General features: G+C 44.9%; 1 protein-coding gene across 3 annotated transcripts in view; it reads right to left on the reverse strand.

The window, feature by feature from the left end:
* The window catches only part of WIPI2 (WD repeat domain, phosphoinositide interacting 2), a 150,675-nt gene that overhangs the window by 80,719 nt on the left and 48,061 nt on the right, over positions 1-21,895 (reverse strand). For all 3 annotated transcript variants that reach the window (XM_069983577.1, XM_069983574.1, XM_069983575.1), the window contains exons 6-7: positions 9,457-9,549; positions 7,715-7,785 (exon numbers count right to left, since the gene is read on the reverse strand). In XM_069983577.1, coding sequence (XP_069839678.1) covers positions 7,715-7,785; positions 9,457-9,549 — 164 coding nt within the window. The remainder of the gene's footprint in view (positions 1-7,714; positions 7,786-9,456; positions 9,550-21,895) is intronic.

Here is a 21,895-nt window from a genome sequence, read left to right on the forward strand (position 1 = left end):
ACTGCCCCATGCTCTCCGCTACCTCCGGTGGCGGAGAGCATGGGGCTTTCATTCATTTTAACTTTTTCATCGCTGTGAACCGACGTTAGTCGGTTCACAGCGATGGCGGCGGCCATCTTGGAAATGATGGCCGCCGGGGGAGGGGGGTTAGTTATCGGGGCACTAGGGGGGTCTGATCTGGGGTCTGATATACACTTATTTCATCTCCCCCCGCCGTAGATTCACGGCGGGGGGAGATGAAAGGCGGCGGCAGCACCGGTAATCCTCTTTACCGACGGCCGCCGCTATAACGTTAATAGCGGCGATCGTCGGTAAGGGGGGGGGGGGGCCGGGACGGACCCCACACACTGCCCCAACCCCTCAGCTACCTCCGGTAGCCGGGGGGATGGGGTGGGGGCCGTCCCGGCCCCGCAGCCTTATTCTCTGCCATCGCCGTAAAAAGCTGATGGCAGCAGAATAAGGCCCATTAGTGACCGCCGTAGAAAGCCGTATCGGCGGTCACTAAGGGGTTAAAGGACAACTCCGGCGGGACCCCCCCCCCAACAAAAAAAAAAAAAACAGACACACACAGACACCATACTCACCATCCCTCCGGTGACGATCGCCACTCCATTCGCCCGCCGTCCGCCTCACGGTCCAGCGATGTCTCTGACTTGATGCGCTCCAGCCAATGAAAAGGCTGCTGGTGCGCATGTGCACCAGCAGCCTTTTCCGTCCCATTCACTCTCCATGAAGACGCCGAGGAGGAAGAAGACCCGGACCGCCCCCAGTCTCTGACGTCTTCGTCACCAGATGCCACCCGGGAGAAGAGGACCGTGACGACCGTAATAGGTAATGTATACATTCTTTAACTTCCGGGCGGGGGTCCGAAAGTGGGGGAAGGGGGCCAGACCGGGTATTTAACCACATTACAAAGTTATATAACTTTGTAATGTGTGTTAAATAAGCTAAAAAAAAATTTCGCCTGAGTTGTCCTTTAAATACAGAGCCTGAAATGGCCTTAAGGACAGAGACAAATTTTATGAATATGACCTGTGTCACTTTATTCATTAATAACTTCGGGATGCTTTTACCTATCCGGCTGATTCTGAGATTGTTTTCTCGTGACATATTGTACTTCACATTTCTGGTAAATTGGAGTCGATACTTATAACGAATCTTTATGAAAAAATCCAAAATAACGTGAAAAATTGCGAAAAAATGCATTTTTCCAACTTTGAAACTTTTCTGCTTATACAGAAAATGGTTATGCCACATAAATTATATATTAAATAGCATTAGCAACATGTCTACTTTATGTTGGCGGCATTTATTAAACTATCTTTCATTTTTTTTAGACAATAGGAAGCTTAAAACATTAGCAGCAATTTTCAAAATTTTTAGTAAAATTTCAAAATCAGATATTTTTAGGGACCTGTTCAGGTTAAGGCTGGGTTCACACTATGTATATTTGAGGCTGTATTTGGTCCTCATAGCAACCAAAACCAGGAGTGGATTGAAAACACAGAAAGGCTCTGTCCACATAATGTTGTAATTGAGTGGATGGCCGCCATATAACGGTAAATAACTTCCATTATTTCAATACAACAGCCGTTGTTTTAAAATAACAGCACATATTTGCCATTAAATGACGGACATCCACTCAATTACAACATTATGTGAACAGAGCCTTTCTGTGTTTTCAATCCACTCCTTGTTTTGGTTGCCATATAGCCTCAAATATACGTAGTGTGAACATAGCCTTAAAGGGGTTATCCAGCGCTACAGAAACATGGCCACTTTCCCCCTACTGTTGTCTCCAGTTTGGGTGGGGTTTTAAAACTCAGTGGCCATGTTTTTGTAGCGCTGGATAACCCCTTTAAAGTGTATTTGAGGGGACTGCATGTTATAAAGCCCCACAAAGCACCCCATTTCAGAAACTGCACCCCCCACACTCTGCAAAAGCACATCCAGTTTTTTTTAACCTTTTTAGGGGAGTCTCAGAAATAAAAGCCAAGTGTGTAAGAAATTTGAAAATCTTAATTTTCTGTGCAGAGATTTTTATTGTAATCCAATATTTTTCATAATTATAAACCTATTACCAGAGAAATGCACCCCAATATTGATTGCCCCGTTTCTGCAGTTTATAGAATTACCCCATATATGGCCCTATTGCGCTATTTGACGCAGCCACAAGTCTCAGATATAAAGAAGCTCCTAGTGAATTTCAACGCCTCCGTTATACTTGGTCATTTTTGACTGTACCACTTCAGGTTGGCAGAGGCTCTGGGGTGTCAAAACATAAGAAACATCCCTAAAGGGACACCATTTAGAAAACTAAACCCCTCAAGGAATGTAACAAGGGGTGCGGTGAGCATTTGGACCCCACAGGTGCTTCACAGATTTTCAGAAAATGTGGTGTAAAAAAGGAAAAAATTTTCTTCTTTACAAGGAGATAAAAGAAAAAAAAAAAATACCAAACGTGTAGCGCAGTTTCTTCCGAGTCCGGAAGTACCAAGCGGGCGCAGGACGAGCCTCCAAAGGGAAGGAGCGCCATGTTGCTTTTGGAAACTGGATTTCACTGGAATGGATTTCAAGGGCCATGTCGCATTTACAGAGCCCTTGTGTTGCCAAAACACTGGAAACCCCCCACAAGTGCCCCCATTCTGGAAACTAAACCCCTTAAGGAATCTAACAAGGGGTGCATTGAGCATATGGACTCCACTGGTGACGGGCACAGATGTGGAACAATGTGACGTGAAAGGGAAAATTTTCATTTTTTCACTTTCACGGTACAAATGTGGCCGTCATCAAGGGGTCCATATCCTCATTGAACCCGTTGTTAGGTTCCTTGAGGGGTGTAGTTTCCAGAATGGGGTCACTTGTGGTGGGGTTTCACTGTCTTGGCAGCACGACGGCTATGTAAATGCAACATGGCGTTCATCATCCATTCTGGCAAAATCCAGCCTCCAAAATCCAAATGGAGCTCCTTCTCTTCGGATGCTTGCCTTGCGCCCACATGGCGCTTTGTGTCCACATGTGGGGTATTTACGGACTCGGGGGAAATTGCTCTACACATTGTGTGTTTTTTTCTCATTTAACTCCTTGTGAAACGAAAAATTTAAGGCTAAACCAACATTATAGTATAAAAAATGTAATTTCACACCACATTGTTCCACATTTGTGCCCGTCACCAGTGGGGTCCATATGCTCACTACACCCCTAGTTACATTCCTTGAGGGGTGTAGTTTCTATAATGAGGTCACTTGTGGGGGGGGTTCAACTGTCTTGGCCTTTTAAATGCAACATGGCCCTTTGGAGGCTTACCCTGCACCAGTCTGGCGCTTTATGTCCACATGTGGGGTATTTTCGTACTCAGGGGAAATTGCTCTACACATTGTGTTTTTTTTTATTTTTTAACCCCTTGTGAAAATGAAAAAAATCAAGACAAGATCAATGATTTAGTGTAAAAATTAAACATTTTTTATACTAAATGTTGATTTTTTTCCATTTCCACAAGGGGTTAAAAAAGAAAATGAACACAAAATGTTTAGGGTAATTAGCCACCAAAGGGACAGAGCGCCATTTAGAGGCTGGAATGGAGGATGGAGGCCATGTCGCAATTACAAAGCTCCTGTGCTGCCAGGACAGTAGAAGCCCCCCACAAGTGACCCCATTTTGGAAACTACACCCCTCAAGCAATCTAACAAGGGGCGCAATGAGCATATGGACCTTACTGGTGACGGGCACATATGTAGAACATGTGCCATGAAAATAAAAAATATATATTTTTTTCATTTTCAAGGCACAAATGTGCAAGTCACCAGGGGGCCATATCCCGGCTGCCCCCTTTGTTAGATTCCTTAAATGTGTAGTTTCCAGAATGGGGTCACTTGTGGGAGGTTTCTACTGTCCTGGCCGCACAGAGGCTTTGTAATTGTATCATGGCAAGCCTCTATTGGGAATGTCGGCCATACCTATTTAGTTGGGGAAAAGGGACACTTTTAATTTGGGGGTATTAGGCCAATTATTAGTTTATAAGGTTGAAAAGGACAGGAGTCCATCAAATCCAACCCGTGTTGATCCAGAGGAAGGCAAAAAACCCTCGTAAGGCAGACGACAGTAGCCTCATCACTGGGAAAAAATTCCTTCCTGACTCCATAATGGCGATCAGAATAATCCCTGGATCAACGTGACCCCTGAAATAGGAATAAGGGACAGAATTTAGAAAATATAGAACTCCAATGACGTGTGGTACACCTTGAAGCGATCCAGTATGCAGAGGCCGGGGGGATCAGGACAGGTGTCACACTGGAAAATGGTGTCCTTCCTGATCCCCCTGTTACGCCACACTCTGCTCTTCTTCTGGGGTCTCCTGTTTTCCAGTGTGGGGGACGTCACCTGGAAAATGTTGCCCTGGTGCGATACGGGGTCCTTCATATCCAGAAGCGCTGGGTCCGCTCCATGGCTGCTAAATATTAGGGCTCTATTACTGCTTCTGATATTTTCGGATCGTGCCGCAAGCTACAGTAGCTCGGGAAGCGAGGGATGGGAAGTTATCCCCGTACGGGTGGTAACCTTTATCCAGCAGTGGGAAGATCAGTTCCGGACAATCTTCCCACTATCTCGGAGGATGGGGGGGAATCTGGGGGCATCTGGGTGCTGGATTTGGGTGTTCCTTCCTTCATACATTGTAAGGGTACGTGCACACTGTGGAATGGCGGCGGATAACCCTTTGTGCATTCCACAGCTGGCACCCACCGGTGGACTGATGGAGGCACGCGTCTCTGCTCGTGTCACACTCCATTCTATGCACGGGCGGAATCCGCCCTCTGTCCAAAGAATGAACGTGTTCATTCTTTGGATGGACGACGGAATCCGCCCGTGCATTGAATGGAGTCTATGACACAGGTGGAGACACGTGCCTCCATCAGTCTGCCAGTGGGTGCCAGCTGCGGAATGCACAAAGGGTTATCCTTCCCCATTCCGCAGTGTGCACGTACCCTAAATCTGTAAGTGTACCCTGAGGTACTCTTACAGAGTTTATAGAATTTCACGCCATACCGTCATCTCTTATTGGGATGGTACTGGCGGAAAAGACGTGTCTGGGGGGCAGCGTACGCTACGCTACCCCCAGACATGTCACTGGATGATGAGGATGAGGATGAATAGAGAAAAGAAGGATCCCCCCATTCATCCTCACTGGCTGTTTCGGTGTCGGAGGCAATAATAACGTATGCTTCTGACGCCAAAAACACCCTGGGGGCAATCTTTATACGGGGACTAGTATATGGGGTATGTAAATGTGTAGTGTAAAAAACTTTATTTCATGTAGTATGGTGTAATGTTGTGTTTTTTACTTTTTTTTGACAGTAAGAAAAAATATACGTACGCCAAGAAAGGAGCTGCTGATAAATGTCGCACTTATGTGCGGCACTTATCAGCAGACAGTGGCGGTAGGATATAGGGGCGTAAAACGCCCCTATGCCAAAAAGGAAGAGTTGCTGATCAGTGGTGCACTTACGTGCGATGCTGATCAGTACTCAGCGGCGTTTGGGCGAATAAAAAGTAAAAAAAAACAAAAAAATTGCAAAAAAAATTGCAAAAAAAAAAAAACAAAAAAAACAACAACTTTTTTTTAACCTAAAGCAACTGATCAGTGAATGATATTCACTGATCAGCTGCTAGGGGGCAGTAGAGCGAAGCTGATGAAGACTGCTGTCTTGGACAGCACCAATCGCCAATGCTTTCCTGGTCACCGATGACCCGGAAAGCTGTATTCAGCTGCTAACGGCTGATCTGTATCGATCAGCCGATAGCAGCGATCGTTGGCACGATCAAGCACTGACCCTATTAGATAAGCGTGGTTGGGCGCTGTTGTCGATACCTATTTGGCAGCTTGTTTCTGATCTGGAAGAGGCCATTGTGTGGGGGGAGATCTATACTATTCTCTTACTGGATGATTGTATATGAGCAGCAGTGTAATATGAAGATATCCTGTGTAATATAGAGGAGGAGAAGGAGAAGCCATAAGTAGTGTAGCAGTAACCTCTGTCCTCACTGTGGTGTTTTCTCAGAGAAAAGATTGTGTATTTTTTTTTTTCAGTGTGCTATGGCTGCAGCAGGCTGTGTGTGTATGCTATGGCTGCAGCAGGCTGTGTGTGTATGCTATGGCCACAGCAGGCTGTGTGTGTGTGCTACGGCTGCAGCAGGCTGTGTGTTTGCGCGCAATGACTGTATGATGTAGAGTGTGTGCATGCGCTATGGCTGCAGCAAGCTGTGTGTGTGTGTGTGTGTGTGCGCGTGTGAACGCTATGGCTGCAGCAGACTGTGTGTGTGTGTGTGTGTGTGTGTGTGTGTGTGTGTGTTTTTTAGAGAGAGGCAGAAATTAAAAGGGTATTCCAGGCAACAGTGAAAAATCCAGGAGGGACGGGGGTAGGTGGGATTATAATAAAGAAGTCAACATGTAACGCACTCCTAATCCTGTGATTTCACGGCCCCACTCAGATATGCCGGCTCAGCCAATCAGTGAGTCAAGGCACAGACTGGCTAAGTGGGTATTTCCTGTAGTTAACGGATGATTTAGATTTTGAAAGTTATAAAGACAGTGACACTTAGGAAAAAACTACCTTGAAAGGGCAGTGTGAGAGCTGCTTTGCAATCCTGTAATCCTGGGCAAAGTAACAATGACAACTACTGAGCCACCATGCTGTTTACGTTTTTTATTTTTGCCACTGCCGATATGACAGGAAGCAGTTGCAGCAAGATGCACGACATCTAAAACTAAGATTTTTTTTCTTTGCAACTTAGGTTAGAAAGTGTGACTTTTTTCTACAAGGGAGAAGAGCACATGGAATAAATTTCAGTTATGCCTTTGCCATTTCATTTATGCCACATCACACAGTTCTCCTTAAAGCGAATGTACCATCAGGTACCCATGGATACAACAACATCGGTGTGGGGAAGCCGTTGCCGTGGTCCTTAATTTGAACCGTGGCCCAATTCCAGTGTACTGTGCTGTTCTATTCAGGGGAACCAGCAGGGGGTGAAGCACTGGAGGCCAGCCCCTCTGGAAATCCCCTGCCCCTCTATGACGCGGCTCCATTAGAATCAATGGAGCCGTATCAATGAGGCTCTGCACTGCACTGAAGAGGGGCAAGAACCCCTAAACAGCTGTCTGCAGATGGGAAGTCTTTCCTTTTGGAGAGATTGTTTAGCTTGGCATAATACCCCCAGTCAATGTTGTAAGACTCCTGGATAGAAAGAGACTTGACTTCAAAAACATCTCTTTGCCTAAGAGCTCAGAGCACTATTTTGCATCTTGTTTCCTCCAAGAATTCCCAGTGGAGCAGCAATGGCCTGTAGGTCTCCACATGTCTTTATGACGGATTCTCCTTTGGGAGAACTAGCATCCCTTGAACCCATGTCAATAGGCATCTAACTACCCAGTCAAACACCCCACTCTGGACTGCAGAGAGGCAACAACCCCAAAACAGATGTCTGTAGATGGGAAGTCTTTCCTTTTGGAGAGATTGTTTCACTTAGCATATCCACAGTCAATGTTCTAAGACTCCTAGACAGAGTGAGACTTGACTTGAAGAGACATCTCTTGTAAAGTGTGAGAGCTATTTTGCATATCCTTTCATGTCACATGCAGTCATTCAAAGTGTGAAACCTTACAGAATATAAAATATTGTTGTGCCAGCTATTTAGATTTTAGAAATATTTTATTCACCTTTTCATTCCTCGCCTAAGCTCAAATAGCTTCTGACCTTCTGGAATGGAGAAAACACGGATAACTGTGCCCTGTGGATGAAAGCACTTGTGTCAAGAGATTTTAGATGATTATAAGATGTCTAAGCAACACCAAAGGGATCCTGTATTCATCTTTTCTGTAATGCAGTTGGTATGCCTTTATTGTACTGACCTTCAATTCCTAATAAATAAATCTTTAAAAAAAACAAAACAAAAAACACAGGCAACTTGTAATCCCTTTCATGCTGCCTAGTCATTGGGCAACAGTAACCTGAACCCAAAACAGGGCTGTCAGGGCACACAGATGCCACCACAGACCACTCATGGTTCTGGCAACATGAAAGTGATAACAGGTTCCCTTTAACAAGCATTGCTGCATCCTTGTTTCAGGGACTGTCTTCTGACAAAGATATTAAGGCAAGACATGGTTTCCGATTAATCCGAGGGGGGGGGGGGGGGGGGGGGGAATACACAGCACAAAAGTGAATAGTGGAACCTCTCAAAATTATTGTGTCTCCAGTCTGAATGTTAATTACTGCACAAATGATCAGCAGCTCAGCTCACTGTTAAATCAAGTGTATTATACCAACTCTAATGATTAGATGGGTGTCTGAACACCCTGACCAACTAATCAGTCTAATTAAAGATTGCAAATAGCCTGACCTTAAGGGCCCTATTACACCAGCAGATTATCTGACAGATTTGTTTGAGCCAAAGCCTGGAATGGACTATACACAGAGAAAAGGTCATACAGGACAGACTGAGATTTCTCCTCTTTTCAGTTCCATTCCTAGTTTTGGCTTAAAAAAAAAATCTGTCAGATAATCTGTTGGTGTAATAGGGCCCTAAGGTGCCCAGTCGTTATAACTTACTAAATCTAAATCAAAAGTCGATGTGAAATAAAGCATATTTGCAATTTACATTCATTATTTTTTTATTTATCATGGAAAACGCAGCACTTCCTGTGTTTAGACTCTAAACACTAGAAGTCCCTTGTTTCCCAGGTCATCTGCGCGCTCACAGAGAAGGCAGTCATTGATGGAAGTATTGAGTGTCACACACTGTACTGTCCAGACTTCATGTGTTCAGCCTTTTTTTCCAACCAGTCAGGAGACTGGACCTGGATTTCAGATAAGTATACCTTTGTTTTAAAGCATGATTACTAAAAGAAATAAAATAAATAAATAATAATAATAATAATAATAATAATAATAATAAATCTAAATTGCAAACTTGCCTTATTTCACATCTACTGTTTATTTATATTCTGAAAGTTATAACAGTGACACAATAACAAAGTTGCAGCTGAGTTCACAGTTTATAGCTCTTTCCTACAGACAGAACAGCTTAATGGTGCGTTTACACAGGCAGATTTATCTGACAGATTTTTGAAGCCAAAGCCAGGCACAGACCATAAACACAGAACGGGTCATAGAGGAAAGACTGAGATTTCTCCTCTTTTCAAATCCATTCCTGGTTTTGCCTTTCAAAATCTGTCAGATAAATCTGCCTGTGTAAACGCACCATTACATGCTTCTATTTTCAACTCAGTAAGGAAAAAAAGTAACTAAAATCTTCCAGGCCAGTCAGTGGGATCCCCCAAGATCTAATACACTGACTGACATCAAAACTTCTGTGAATGCAGAAGCCTAGTGATTGATTTTTCTTTTCTATACAATATATTATCGTACAATTTTGTTGTTTACGAACAAAAAACATTACCTTTTCTGAAGCGGTTGCCAGTTTGGTGCCACTTGCATCAAAAGCCAAAGCTGCCAATGGGCTGTTATGGGCTGGGATCATATTAGCTGCTCTCTGTAAAGTAATAAGTCTACTGTGAATCAAGTTCTTTCCTAGGACAGAATTGTTTATAAAAATTAGAAAATTTCCTAAAATATGATCACATCTGGGAAGGCTTGTGTGCTTCAGCATTAAAAAGTTATCCAGCGCTACAAAAATATGGCCACTTTCTTCCAGAGACAGCATCGCTCTTGTCTGCAGTTGGGTGAGGTTTTGCAACTTGAAGTGAATGAAGCTTTAAGGGGTATTCCTCCCCAAATCTTTTTTACAGTGTTAAATAGCCCATCCATAGCTATATTATAATATATATATATATATATATATATATTTAGAGTGGTTACGGCTGCCTCACCACCTCTCAATGCACAGAATGAGGTAAATGCAGTCCACTACCACACAACCCCACCTCCTAGCCCCCACCTTCGGAGTCGGGATCACGTGTCTTCCCTTCACAGATAAATGACAGGTCAGTTCCCTCCCTGCTGCAATAGCACCCACCCCCCTGAATAAACATCAGGTCAGCTCCATCTCCAAGCAGCGCCCCCCCCCCCCCAATGGAACACAATAGAAGCTGCTCCCCCCTGATGATCGGACCCCCCACATACACTTATTAAGCAGGTCTGTCCATTTAGCATGAATGACTCGTCGGCTCTGCTGTGTGTGTGGGCGTGGGGGGGGGCATCAGTATGGAGGGGAGCAGTATGGGGTTGGGGGGTCCGATAAGCAGGGGGGAGCAGCTCACAGTGTGTGCCAGGGGGTGGGGGGATCCAGGGGTGCCACCAGCGGGGAATACAGCGGGCATGAGTATGGCTTACAGAGTGAATAACCCGGCTTTGGTACATCATAAGTAGTTGGCTTGCTGCTGAGCACTGTGCTGGGAGTTTTAGTTCCTCAGCAGCTATCAGAGAAGCATGGCACGGTGGGAAATTAAGTTTCCTATCCTGGATATAGTCCGCATTTTAGAAAAACTTGTAACACAGGAACGGCTGCAGCTAGAAAGATGGGAGATAATAAATACTCAAAATACTCAGAGGGACTTAGTAAGTAAGATAAGCTAGGTTTGGGAGCATTTCATATTATAGCTCTTGGGGGCGGACCCCTTTAATTGCAAACCACACCTGAACTGGAGACAATAGTGGTGTTGTCTCTGGAAGACATTGGCCATGTTTTTGTAATGCTGGATAACCCCTTTAACTGTGACTGGAATAAGACACAGATTTGCAACTGATCACTTATTTTTGTACACACTACAACTGGGAATGGAAGGGGTTAAATACTTTATTATACAGAGTATTGAAGGATTTTTATGTGTTTTTTAGTATTTTTGTCATGTGGTTTTAAAGACTGTAAAGAAAAGAAAAGCAGGAACACTGGGTTAAAGGAGAAGTTCAGCCAAAAGTATTTTTTTATATGTTATTACTTATGGAAAGTTAAACTAATTCCTAATGTACATATACTGCTATTTCCCCTAATTTAGTAGATTATGGAGACTTCAAATTCTCTGAAAAAACGTGACGTCACGAATCAGGTGTAATTCCAATAGAGTGTCTAGCAGGGGGCACACTATATATAGAATTCAATGAGTACCATTGACTTCTATATATAGTGTGCCCCTGCTGGACACCCTTGCTGGAATCAATGGCTGTCAAGATCAATGGAATCAAGGTCTGTATGCAAAAATGTACACTGTACTACTCCCCCATCATCTGCTCATAGTATGAGCAGATGATGGGGGAGATGTACCAGGGCCATCCCCATCACCAATCTGGCCCCCCCGCTGCCGCCACATATGCTCTGTACTACTTCCCGATCATCTGCTCATACTATGAGCAGATTATAGGACCCGAGCGGGTCCGCTGCTGTAATTGAGGCCCGGTCTCACGGAGGAAGTAGGTCCCGGTCTCTGGCCTACTTCCTCCCTGAGACCGGGGCCTCAATTACAGCACGCCGGACGTACGAGTGACAGCAGTGACAGCAGGGGCAGCGATGGAGATAGCCCTGGTACTACTTCCCCATCATTTGCTCATATGAAGAGATGATGGGGAAGTAGTACCAGGGCATATGTGGCTCCAGGATCAGGTGCAGTGGCAGGCTTGGCATTGGGGGCGATGAGGATAGCCCTGGTGCTACTCCCCCATCATCTGCAGATGATGGGGGAGTAGTACAGTGTATATGTTTGCATACAGACCTTGATTCCATTGATCTTGACAGCCATTGATTCAATAGTGTGTCCAGCAGGGGCGCACTATATATAGAAGTCAATGGTACTCATTGAATTCTATATATAGTTCGCCCCCTGCTGGACACTCCTTTGGCATTACACCTGATTCATGATGTCACAGTATTTCAGAGTATTTCAAAAAGTCTCCATGATAGTTTTGCCTCTTTATAAATCACTAGTTAGACCACATATGGAATACTGTATACAGTTTTGGGCACCGGTATATAAGAAGGACATAGGTGAACTGGAGCGGGTGCAGAGGAGGGCAACAAAGGTCATTAAGGGAATGGGTGGGTTACAGTACCAGGACAGGTTATCACGCTTGGGGTTATTTACGCTAGAAAAAAGACGTCTTAGAGGCGATCTGATCACAATGTACAAATATATGAATGGACAGTACAGAGATCTTTGTAGTGGTCTTTTTACTCCTAGGTCTGTAACAATGACAAGGGGGCATCCTCTACGTCTAGAGGAAAGAAGATTTCATCATCAGCATCGACGCGGGTTCTTTACTGTACGAGCGGTAAGACTGTGGCCGATTCATTAAATAAGTTCAAGGGAGGCCTTGATACTTTTCTTGAACAATATAATATTATAATAAGTTAAGTTATGGGCATTAGATTTCTGGTGATACGTTGATCCGGGGATTGTTCTGGTTGCCATAGCAGTCGGGGGGGGGGGGGGGGGGAGTTTCTCCCTGTGGTGGGGCGGTTGTCTTCTGCCCCATAGGGGTTTTTCGCCTTCCTGGATCAACACAGTAGGATTCTCCTAGGTTGAACCTGATGGACTCTTGTCTTCTTTCAACCTTATTTACTATGTTACTATATACTAAATTATAGCAGTATATGTGCATTTCCCATAATTAGTGTACATTAGGAATTTGTTTGACTTTTCATAGTAATAACATATTAAAAAATACTTTTGGCCAGAGTTGTCCTTTAAGTTGAAACACAGCACCCCCGACTGATAATGAACACACAAACAGGGCAATTGCCCAGGGCCCCAAGGGGCCCCTTCCCAAGTTACAGTGAGTGTTAGGTGCAGGAGAACACAGAAAGCGTCCTGCAGCCTCTGGCATTGATCCCTGGCTGCAGCTGATGGCTGCTATCAGGGGTCACACAGAGGCTGCAGGACGCTCTGCTCCCGGAGTGTGTAGCTTCCCCCTCCCCCTCCCTCTCCCTCCTGTACCATGTGATTTCCTCTGTCTTTCTGGTGAGACTGGTGTGGCAGTCGGGACGATAGAAGAGAGTGCTGCAGGGTGAGGATCACAGCCTCTAGCTGCTGCCATGGACAAGGACTACTACACCCAGCATGCTGTAAGAGGGGGTAAGTATACTGTACATGTAGTGTGTGTATGAATGCTATGTGTATAATGGATGAATGTAGTGTGTGTTACATGTCATGTATATAGTGTGTGGATTGGATGGTTTGGATTTGTATAATGTGTTTTCGTGTGTGTGTGTGTGTGTGTGTGTGTGTGTATGTGTATATGTGTATAATAAATTATATTATATATATATATATATATATATATATATATATATATATATATATATATATATATATATTAGCTTGTGTATTAGCATTGCTAACTCCACTGTCCGGCAGAAGTGTTGAGGTGAATGGACTGTGTTGTATAGGAGCTGCCAGGGCCGGGACAAGGAGTTTTGGTGCCCTAGGCAGAGAAGGCAAATGGTGCCCCCCCCCCCCCCCAAAAAAAAAGTTTATATATATATATATATATATATATATATATATATATATATATATATATATATATATATATATACACACATACACACACACACATACCTAGGGGGGAAATGATCAAACTCCATACACCACCTCACATAGTATAGCCCCCACAGTGTATAGCCAGTGTATATACAGTCTCCATACACCCCCTCACATAGTATAGCCCCCACAGTGTATAGCCAGTGTATATACAGTCTCCATACACCACCTTAGGGTATGTGCACAATGAGCAATTCTTGAGGAATTGTAGCTGAAAGTTTTCAGGCAGAATTCAAGCAGAATTTAAGCCCCCCATTGACTTCTATAGGATTACTCTAGCAGATCTACAGCAGAAAATTCTGCTCGGAAATTCTGCAGTGTGAACAACAGAGCAGAAAACCCATTGAATTCAATGGGACTTTGCTCTGTACATATTTTACGGGAGGAATTTCAAGCTGAATTTGAAGCTGAATTCCTCGCCTTTTCCTCAGTGTGCACATACCCTGACATAGTATAGCCCCCACAGTGTATAGCCAGTGTATATACAGTCTCCATACACCCCCTCACATAGTATAGCCCCTACAGTGTATAGCCAGTGTATATACAGTCTCCATACACCCCCTCACATAGTATAGCCCACACAGTGTATAGCCAGTGTATATACAGTCTCCATACACCCCCTCACATAGTATAGCCCCCACAGTGTATAGCCAGTGTATATACAATCTCCGTACACCCACCTCACATAGTATAGCCCCCAGTGTATAGCCAGTGTATATACAGTCTCCGTACACCCACCTCACATAGTATAGCCCCCAGTGTATAGCCAGTATATATAGTCTCCATACACTCCCTCACATTGTATATAGCCCCCACAGTGTATAGCCAGTGTACATAGTCTCCATACACCCCCTCACATAGTATACCCACCAGTGTATATACAGTCTCCATTCACCCTCTCACATAGTATAGCCCCCACAGTGTATATACATCTCCATAGACCCCCTCACATAGTATAGCCCCCAGTGTATATACATCCCCATACACCCCCTCACATAGTATAGCCCCCAGTGTATATACATCTCTATACACTACCTCACATATAGCCCCCAGTGTATATACAGTCTCCATACACCCCCTCACATAGCAGAGCCCCCAGTGTATATACATCTCCATACACCCCCTCACATATAGCCCCCAGTGTATATACATCTCCATACACCCCCTTACATAGTATAGCCCCCAGTGTATATACATCTCCATACACCCCCTTACATAGTATAGCCCCCAGTGTATATACATCCCCATACACCCCCTCAGTGTAGCCCCCAGTGTATATACATCTCCATACACCCCCTCAGTGTAGCCCCCAGTGTATATACATCTCCATACACCCCCTCAGTGTAGCCCCCAGTGTATATACATCTCCATACACCCCCTCAGTGTAGCCCCCAGTGTATATACATCTCCATACACCCCCCTCAGTGTAGCCCCCAGTGTATATACATCTCCATACACCCCCTCACATAGTATAGCCCCCAGTGTATATACATCCCCATACGCCCCCTCACATAGTATAGCCCCCAGTGTATATACAGTCTCCATACACCCCCTCACATAGTATAGCACCCAGTGTATATATCTCCATACACCCCCTCACATAGTATAGCCCCCAGTGTATATATATCTCCATACACCCCCTCACATAGTATAGACCCCAGTGTATATACATTTCCATACACCCCCTCAGTGTAGCCCCCAGTGTATATATCTCCTTACACCCCCTCACATAGTATAGCCCCCAGTGTATATATATCTCCATACACCCCCTCACATAGTATACCCCCCAGTGTATATACATCTCCATACACCCCCTCACATAGTATAGCCCCCAGTGTATATACATCTCCATACACCCTCTCACATAGTATAGCCCCCAGTGTATATACATCTCCATACACCCTCTCACATAGTATAGCCCCCAGTGTATATACATCTCCATACACCCCCTCAGTGTAGCCCCCAGTGTATATACATCTCCATATACCCCCTCAGTGTAGCCCCCAGTGTATATATATCTCCATACACCCCCTCACATAGTATACCCACAGTGTATATACATCTCCATACACCCTCTCACATAGTATAGCCCCCAGTGTATATACATCTCCATACACCCCCTCAGTGTAGCCCCCACTGCCTGATCTGGAAGCAGCTTACCACGTTACTTCCCCCTGCTACACTCCTCTTCTCTCCTTCTTGGCTCCAGACATTATGTGACATAGTAGTAAGAAGCTCATTGGTCAGAAGGTCCAGAGCCAGGCAGAGGGAGGAGGAGGAGTGTGTGTGTCTGCCACCGCGGGACTAGAGCCCTCAGCAGCAGAGAAGGGATGCAGTGTCACGGGTGAGGTCGGGGGGGGGGGGGGGATTTACTGTCTGCCCGGGGGAGGGAGAGAGAGTGAGGATGCAATGTGAGGTGGAGGGGCGGCGCTCGGCAGCGCAGGGCTGGAGCCTGCAGCTGCTTTAGGGCAGAGCGGAGGAGCGATCACTGTCTGCCTGGGGGGAGGGAGAGAGAGTGAGGAGGGTGCTGGAGGAATGTGAGGCGGAGGGGCGGCCATCAGAAGTACAGTAGAATAGTAAAAAGAATTTTTAAAGACATTCAAATTGCGCCCCCTGTAATTCACCACTAGATCACTAGATGGCGCCCTAGGCCATCGCCTATGCCTGCCTACCCTTTGTCCCGGCCCTGGGAGCTGCAGCCATTCTCTGGCCTCCTCAGTCCTATGTATTTGCTGCAGGTGATCTGTCATTGGCTGTATGTATAGTGTATGATGATGTCAGTAAGGCAACATGAAGTGTTTTATTGAGAAAAAAAATAAGGTGGTGGTCACTGTATGGTATTAATATTGGTCCATATATAGCAGTGCTTCTCAAACTTTTTCTACTGGAGCCTCACCCAACAGACCAAGGCAATGCCTGGGCCTCAACAGACTGACCAGGAGGGTGCCTGGGCCTCACAATCTGTGGTAAAAGTCCATTTAAAAGCTGAAAATAATGCTAGGGCTAGCTTTCACCTGTCTCCCAAGCTCTATATACTAATAAAGTAAGTACATCATAAATTTATAATGTTGCTAAAATGGAGATCTTTGCAAACAGCAAAAGGACTGTGCAGATCATAGTTACTTTAGTGAAAACTGGCTCCCCAGCTGGGCCTCACCAACAACTAGGGGGAGCCTCACTGGTGAGGCCCGCCTCACAGTTTGAGAAGCACTGATATATAGTGTATACTAGAAAATGTACCCGGCGCTGCCCGGGTATAAAGTGTCAGTGTGTTAATTAGATTTGTTCTAAGGTGCCCAGGAGGCCAAGCTAAAGGTATTGTTTCATCTGAGTTAATCAGTGGAATTAGTATATACCTGTAGTGCATAGTTGGAGGGGTTCTGTATACCCACAATGTATAGTTTTTAGGGGTCTCGCATATCTGTAGTGCATAGTTGGGGGGGCTTTATACCTATAGTGTATAGTTGAGGGAGGTCCTGTATACCTGCAGTGTACAGGTGAAGGTCCTGTATACCTGTACTGTATAGTTTTGGGGTCCTGTATACCTGTAGTATATAGTTGGTGCTGTATACCTATAATGTATAGTTGGTGGAGGTCTTGTATACCTGTAGTATATAGTTCGGGGGTCCTGTATACCTGTAGTAAATAGTTTGAGGGTCCTGTATAACTATAGTATAGAGTTGGTGGAGTTCCTGTATACCTGTAGTGTATAGTTTGGGGTCCTATATACCTGTAGTATATAGCTGGTGGAGTTCTTGTATACCTGTAGTATATTTGGGGTCCTGTATACTTGTAGTATAGAGTTGGTGTAGGTCCTGTATACCTGTAGTGTATGGTTTTGAGGTCCTGTATATCTGTAGTGTATAGTTTGGGGTCCTATATACCTGTAGTATATAGTTGGTTGAGTTCCTGTATACCTGTAGTGTATAGTTTTGGGGTCCTGTATACCTGTAGTGTATAGTTTGGGGTCCTGTATACCTGTAGTATATAGTTGGTGGAGGTCCTGTATACCTGAAGTATATAGTTGGTGGAGGTCCTGTATACCTGAAGTATATAGTTTTGGGGTCCTGTATACCTGTAGTGTAAAGTTTGGGGTCCTGTATACCTGTAGTATATAGTTTTGTGGAGGTCCCGTGCACTTGTAGTGTATAGTTTTGGGGTCCTGTATACCTGTAGTGTCCTGTATACCTGCAGGGTTATATTTACCCATATGGCAGTGTTATTCAGTCACAGTGTGTCGGTATTGGTCATGTCTGGTATGGGGGTGTTACCCAGTCACAGTATGGCGGTATTGGTCAGGTCTGGTGTGGCGGTGTTATCCAGTCACGGTATGGTGGTATTGGTCAGGTCTGGTATATATCGGTGTTATCCAGTCACAGTATGGCAGTATTGGTCAGGTCTGATATGATGGTGTTATCCAGTCACAGTATGGTGGTATTGGTCAGGACTGGTGTGGCGGTGTTACCCAGTCACAGTTTGCCGGTATTGGTCAGGTCTGGTATGGCAGTGTTATCCAGTCACAGTATGGCGGTATTGGTCAGGTCTGGTATGACAGTGTTATCCAGCACAGTATGGCGGTATTGGTCAGGTCTGGTCCGGCAGTGTTATCCAGTAACAGTATGGCGGTATTGGTCAGGTCTGGTGTGGCAGTGTTATCCAGTCACAGTATTGCGGTATTGGTCAGGTCTGGTGTGGCGGTGTTACCCAGTCACAGTTTGGTATACCTGTTGTGCCCTGTATATACATGTACTGTATGGATGGAGTAGGGGGTCCTGTATATACATGTACTGTATAGATGGAGTAGGGGGTCCTGTATATACATGTACTGTATGGATGGAGTAGGGGGCCCTGTATATACATGTACTGTTTAGATGGAGTAGGGGGCCCTGTATATACATGTACTGTATAGATGGAGTAGGGGGTCCTGTATATACATGTACTGTATAGATGGAGTAGAGGGTCCTGTATATACATGTACTGTATAGATGGAGTAGGGGGCCCTGTATATACATGTACTGTATAGATGGAGTAGGGGCTCCTGTATATACATGTCCTGTATAGATGGAGTAGGGGGTCCTGTATATACATGTCCTGTATAGATGGAGTAGGGGGTCCTGTATATACATGTCCTGTATAGATGGAGTAGGGAGTCTACCAGTTATTACTGTGGATGTTGTGAGGCAGCTTCCCTAGCAACCATTGCTTCCTGTGAAAATGAAAGCAGTAATCCTATTGGTTGCTAAGGGTCCAACTGCCGTGTCTGCTGCAGCTAATTATATCACCTGTGTTTGCAGTGAGGAGATTTTCCAATTCATCTCTATGGGGCGCCTCTCTTTCCCCTCCCCCTCCCCTCCTGTACATCTGGCGGGGACGGGACCTTCGCAATAACCTTCCCGGGCACCCAATGTATCTGTGTGCCAAATTTGGGGTCAAACGGTTCAGGCGTTTGGAAGTCTATAGAGGACAGACAGACAGACAGACAGACAGAAGGACAGACAGACAGACTTTGATTTTTATGATATAGACTAGAAAATGTACCCGGCGCTGCCCGGGTATAAAGTGTCAGTGTGTTAATTAGATTTGTTCTAAGGTGCCCAGGAGGCCAAGCTAAAGGTATTGTTTCATCTGAGTTAATCAGTGGAATTAGTGTATACCTGTAGTGCATAGTTGAAGGGGTTCTGTATACTCACAATGTATAGTTTTTAGGGGTCTCGCATATCTGTAGTGCATAGTTGGGGGGGCTGTATACCTATAGTGTATAGTTGGGGGGGGGTCCTGTATACCTGCAGTGTGTAGTTGGGGGGGCTGTATACCTATAGTGTATAGTTGGGGGGGGGGGTCCTGTATACCTGCAGTATGTAGTTGGGGGGGCTGTATACCTGTAGTGTATAGTTGAGGGAGGTCCTGTATACGTGCAGTGTACAGTTGGTGAAGGTCCTGTATACCTGTACTGTATAGTTCGGGGGTCCTGTATACCTGTAGTATATAGTTGGTGCTGTATACCTGTAATGTATAGTTGGTGGAGGTCTTGTATACCTGTAGTTTATAGTTTGAGGGTCCTGGTTACCTGTAGTGTATAATTGGTGGAGGTCTTGTATACCTGTAGTATATAGTTCGGGGGTCCTATATACCTGTAGTGAATAGTTTCAGAGTCCTGTATAACTATAGTATAGAGTTGGTGAAGGTCCTGTATACCTGTAGTGTATAGTTTGGGGTCCTATATACCTGTAGTATATAGCTGGTGGAGTTCCTGTATACCTGTAGTATATTCGGGGTCCTGTATACTTGTACTATAGAGTTGGTGAAGGTGCTGTATACCTGTATTATAGAGTTGGTGTAGGTCCTGTATACCTGTAGTGTATAGTTTTGGGGTCCTGTATACCTGTAGTATATAGTTGGTGGAGGTCCTGTATACCTGAAGTATATAGTTGGTGGAGGTCCTGTATACCTGCAGTGTATAATTTTGGGGTCCTGTATACCTGTAGTATATAGTTTTGTGGAGGTCCCGTGCACCTGTAGTGTATAGTTTTGGTGTCCTGTATACCTGTAGTGTCCTGTATACCTGCAGGGTTGTATTTACCCGTATGGCAGTGTTATTCAGTCACAGTGTGTCGGTATTGGTCATGTCTGGTATGGCGGTGTTATCCAGTCACAGTATGGCGGTATTGGTCAGGTCTGGTGTGGCGGTGTTATCCAGTCACGGTATGGTGGTATTGGTCAGGTCTGGTATAGCGGTGTTATCCAGTCACAGTATGGTGGTATTGGTCAGGTCTGGTATGACCGTGTTATCCAGCACAGTATGGCGGTATTGGTCAGGTCTGGTATGGCAGTGTTATCCAGTCACAGTATGGCGGTATTGGTCAGGTCTGGTATGACAGTATTATCCAGCACAGTATAGCAGTATTGGTCAGGTCTGGTGTGGCGGTGTTATCCATTCACAGTATGGCAGTATTGGTCAGGTCTGGTATGGCGGTGTTATCCAGTCACAGTTTGGCGGTATTGGTCAGGTCTGATATGACAGTGTTATCCAGTCACAGTATGGCGGTATTGGTCAGGTCTGGTATGACAGTGTTATCCAGTCACAGTATGGCGGTATTGTTCAGGTCTGGTGTGGCAGTGTTATCCAGCACAGTATGGCGGTATTGGTCAGGTCTGGCAGTGTTACCCAGTCACAGTTTGGTATACCTGTAGTGCCCTGTATATACATGTACTGTATGGATGGAGTAGGGGGCCCTGTATATACATGTACTGTATAGTTGGAGTAGGGGGTCCTGTATATATATGTTCTGTATAGATGGAGTAGGGGGTCCTGTATATACATGTACTCTATAGTTGGAGTAGGGGGCCCTGTATATATATGTCCTGTATAGATGGAGTAGGGGGTCCTGTATATACATACACTGTATAGATAGAGTAGGGGGTCCTGTATATACATGTACTGTATAGATGGAGTAGGGGGTCCTGTATATACATGTACTGTATAGATAGAATAGGGGGCCCTGTATATATATGTCCTGTATAGATGGAGTAGGGGGGTCCTGTATATACATGTACTGTATAGATGGAGTAGGGGGCCCTGTATATACATGTACTGTATGGATGGAGTAGGGGGTCCTGTATATACATGTACTGTATAGATAAAGTAGGGGGTCCTGTATATACATGTACTGTATAGATGGAGTAGGGGGTCCTGTATATACATGTACTGTATAGATGGAGTAGGGGGTCCTGTATATACATGTACTGTATAGATGGAGTAGGGGGTCTACCAGTTATTACTGTGGATGTTGTGAGGCAGCTGCCCTAGCAACCATTGCTCCCTGTGAAAATGAAAGCAATAATCCTATTGGTTGCTAAGGCTCCAACTGCTGTGTCTGCTGCAGCTAATTATATCACCTGTGTTTGCAGTGAGGAGATTTTCCCATTCATCTCTATGGGGCGCTCTTTCCCCTCCCCCTTCCCTCCTGTACATCTGGCGGGGACGGGACCTTCGCAATAACCTTCCTGGGCACCCAATGTATCTGTGTGCCAAATTTGGGGTCAAACGGTTCAGGCGTTTGGAAGTCTATAGAGGACAGACAGACAGACAGACAGACAAGACAGAAGGACAGAAGGACAGACAGACAGACTTTGATTTTTATGATATAGATAGAGTCATTATGCAGTGATCATTTTTTGGCAATAATAGTTTGTATATAGTGTGTATAGTGTCATTATGCAGTGGTCAGTCTATGGTGGTAATATTGGTCTGTATGTAGTGTGCATAGAGTTATTACCGCCATAGAGTGACCGCCACATAATGACTTTATATACACTATATACAGACCAATATTACCGCCATAGACT

This window comes from Dendropsophus ebraccatus, chromosome 9, assembly GCF_027789765.1.
Source record: "Dendropsophus ebraccatus isolate aDenEbr1 chromosome 9, aDenEbr1.pat, whole genome shotgun sequence".
Classification (NCBI taxonomy): Eukaryota; Metazoa; Chordata; class Amphibia; order Anura; family Hylidae; genus Dendropsophus; species Dendropsophus ebraccatus.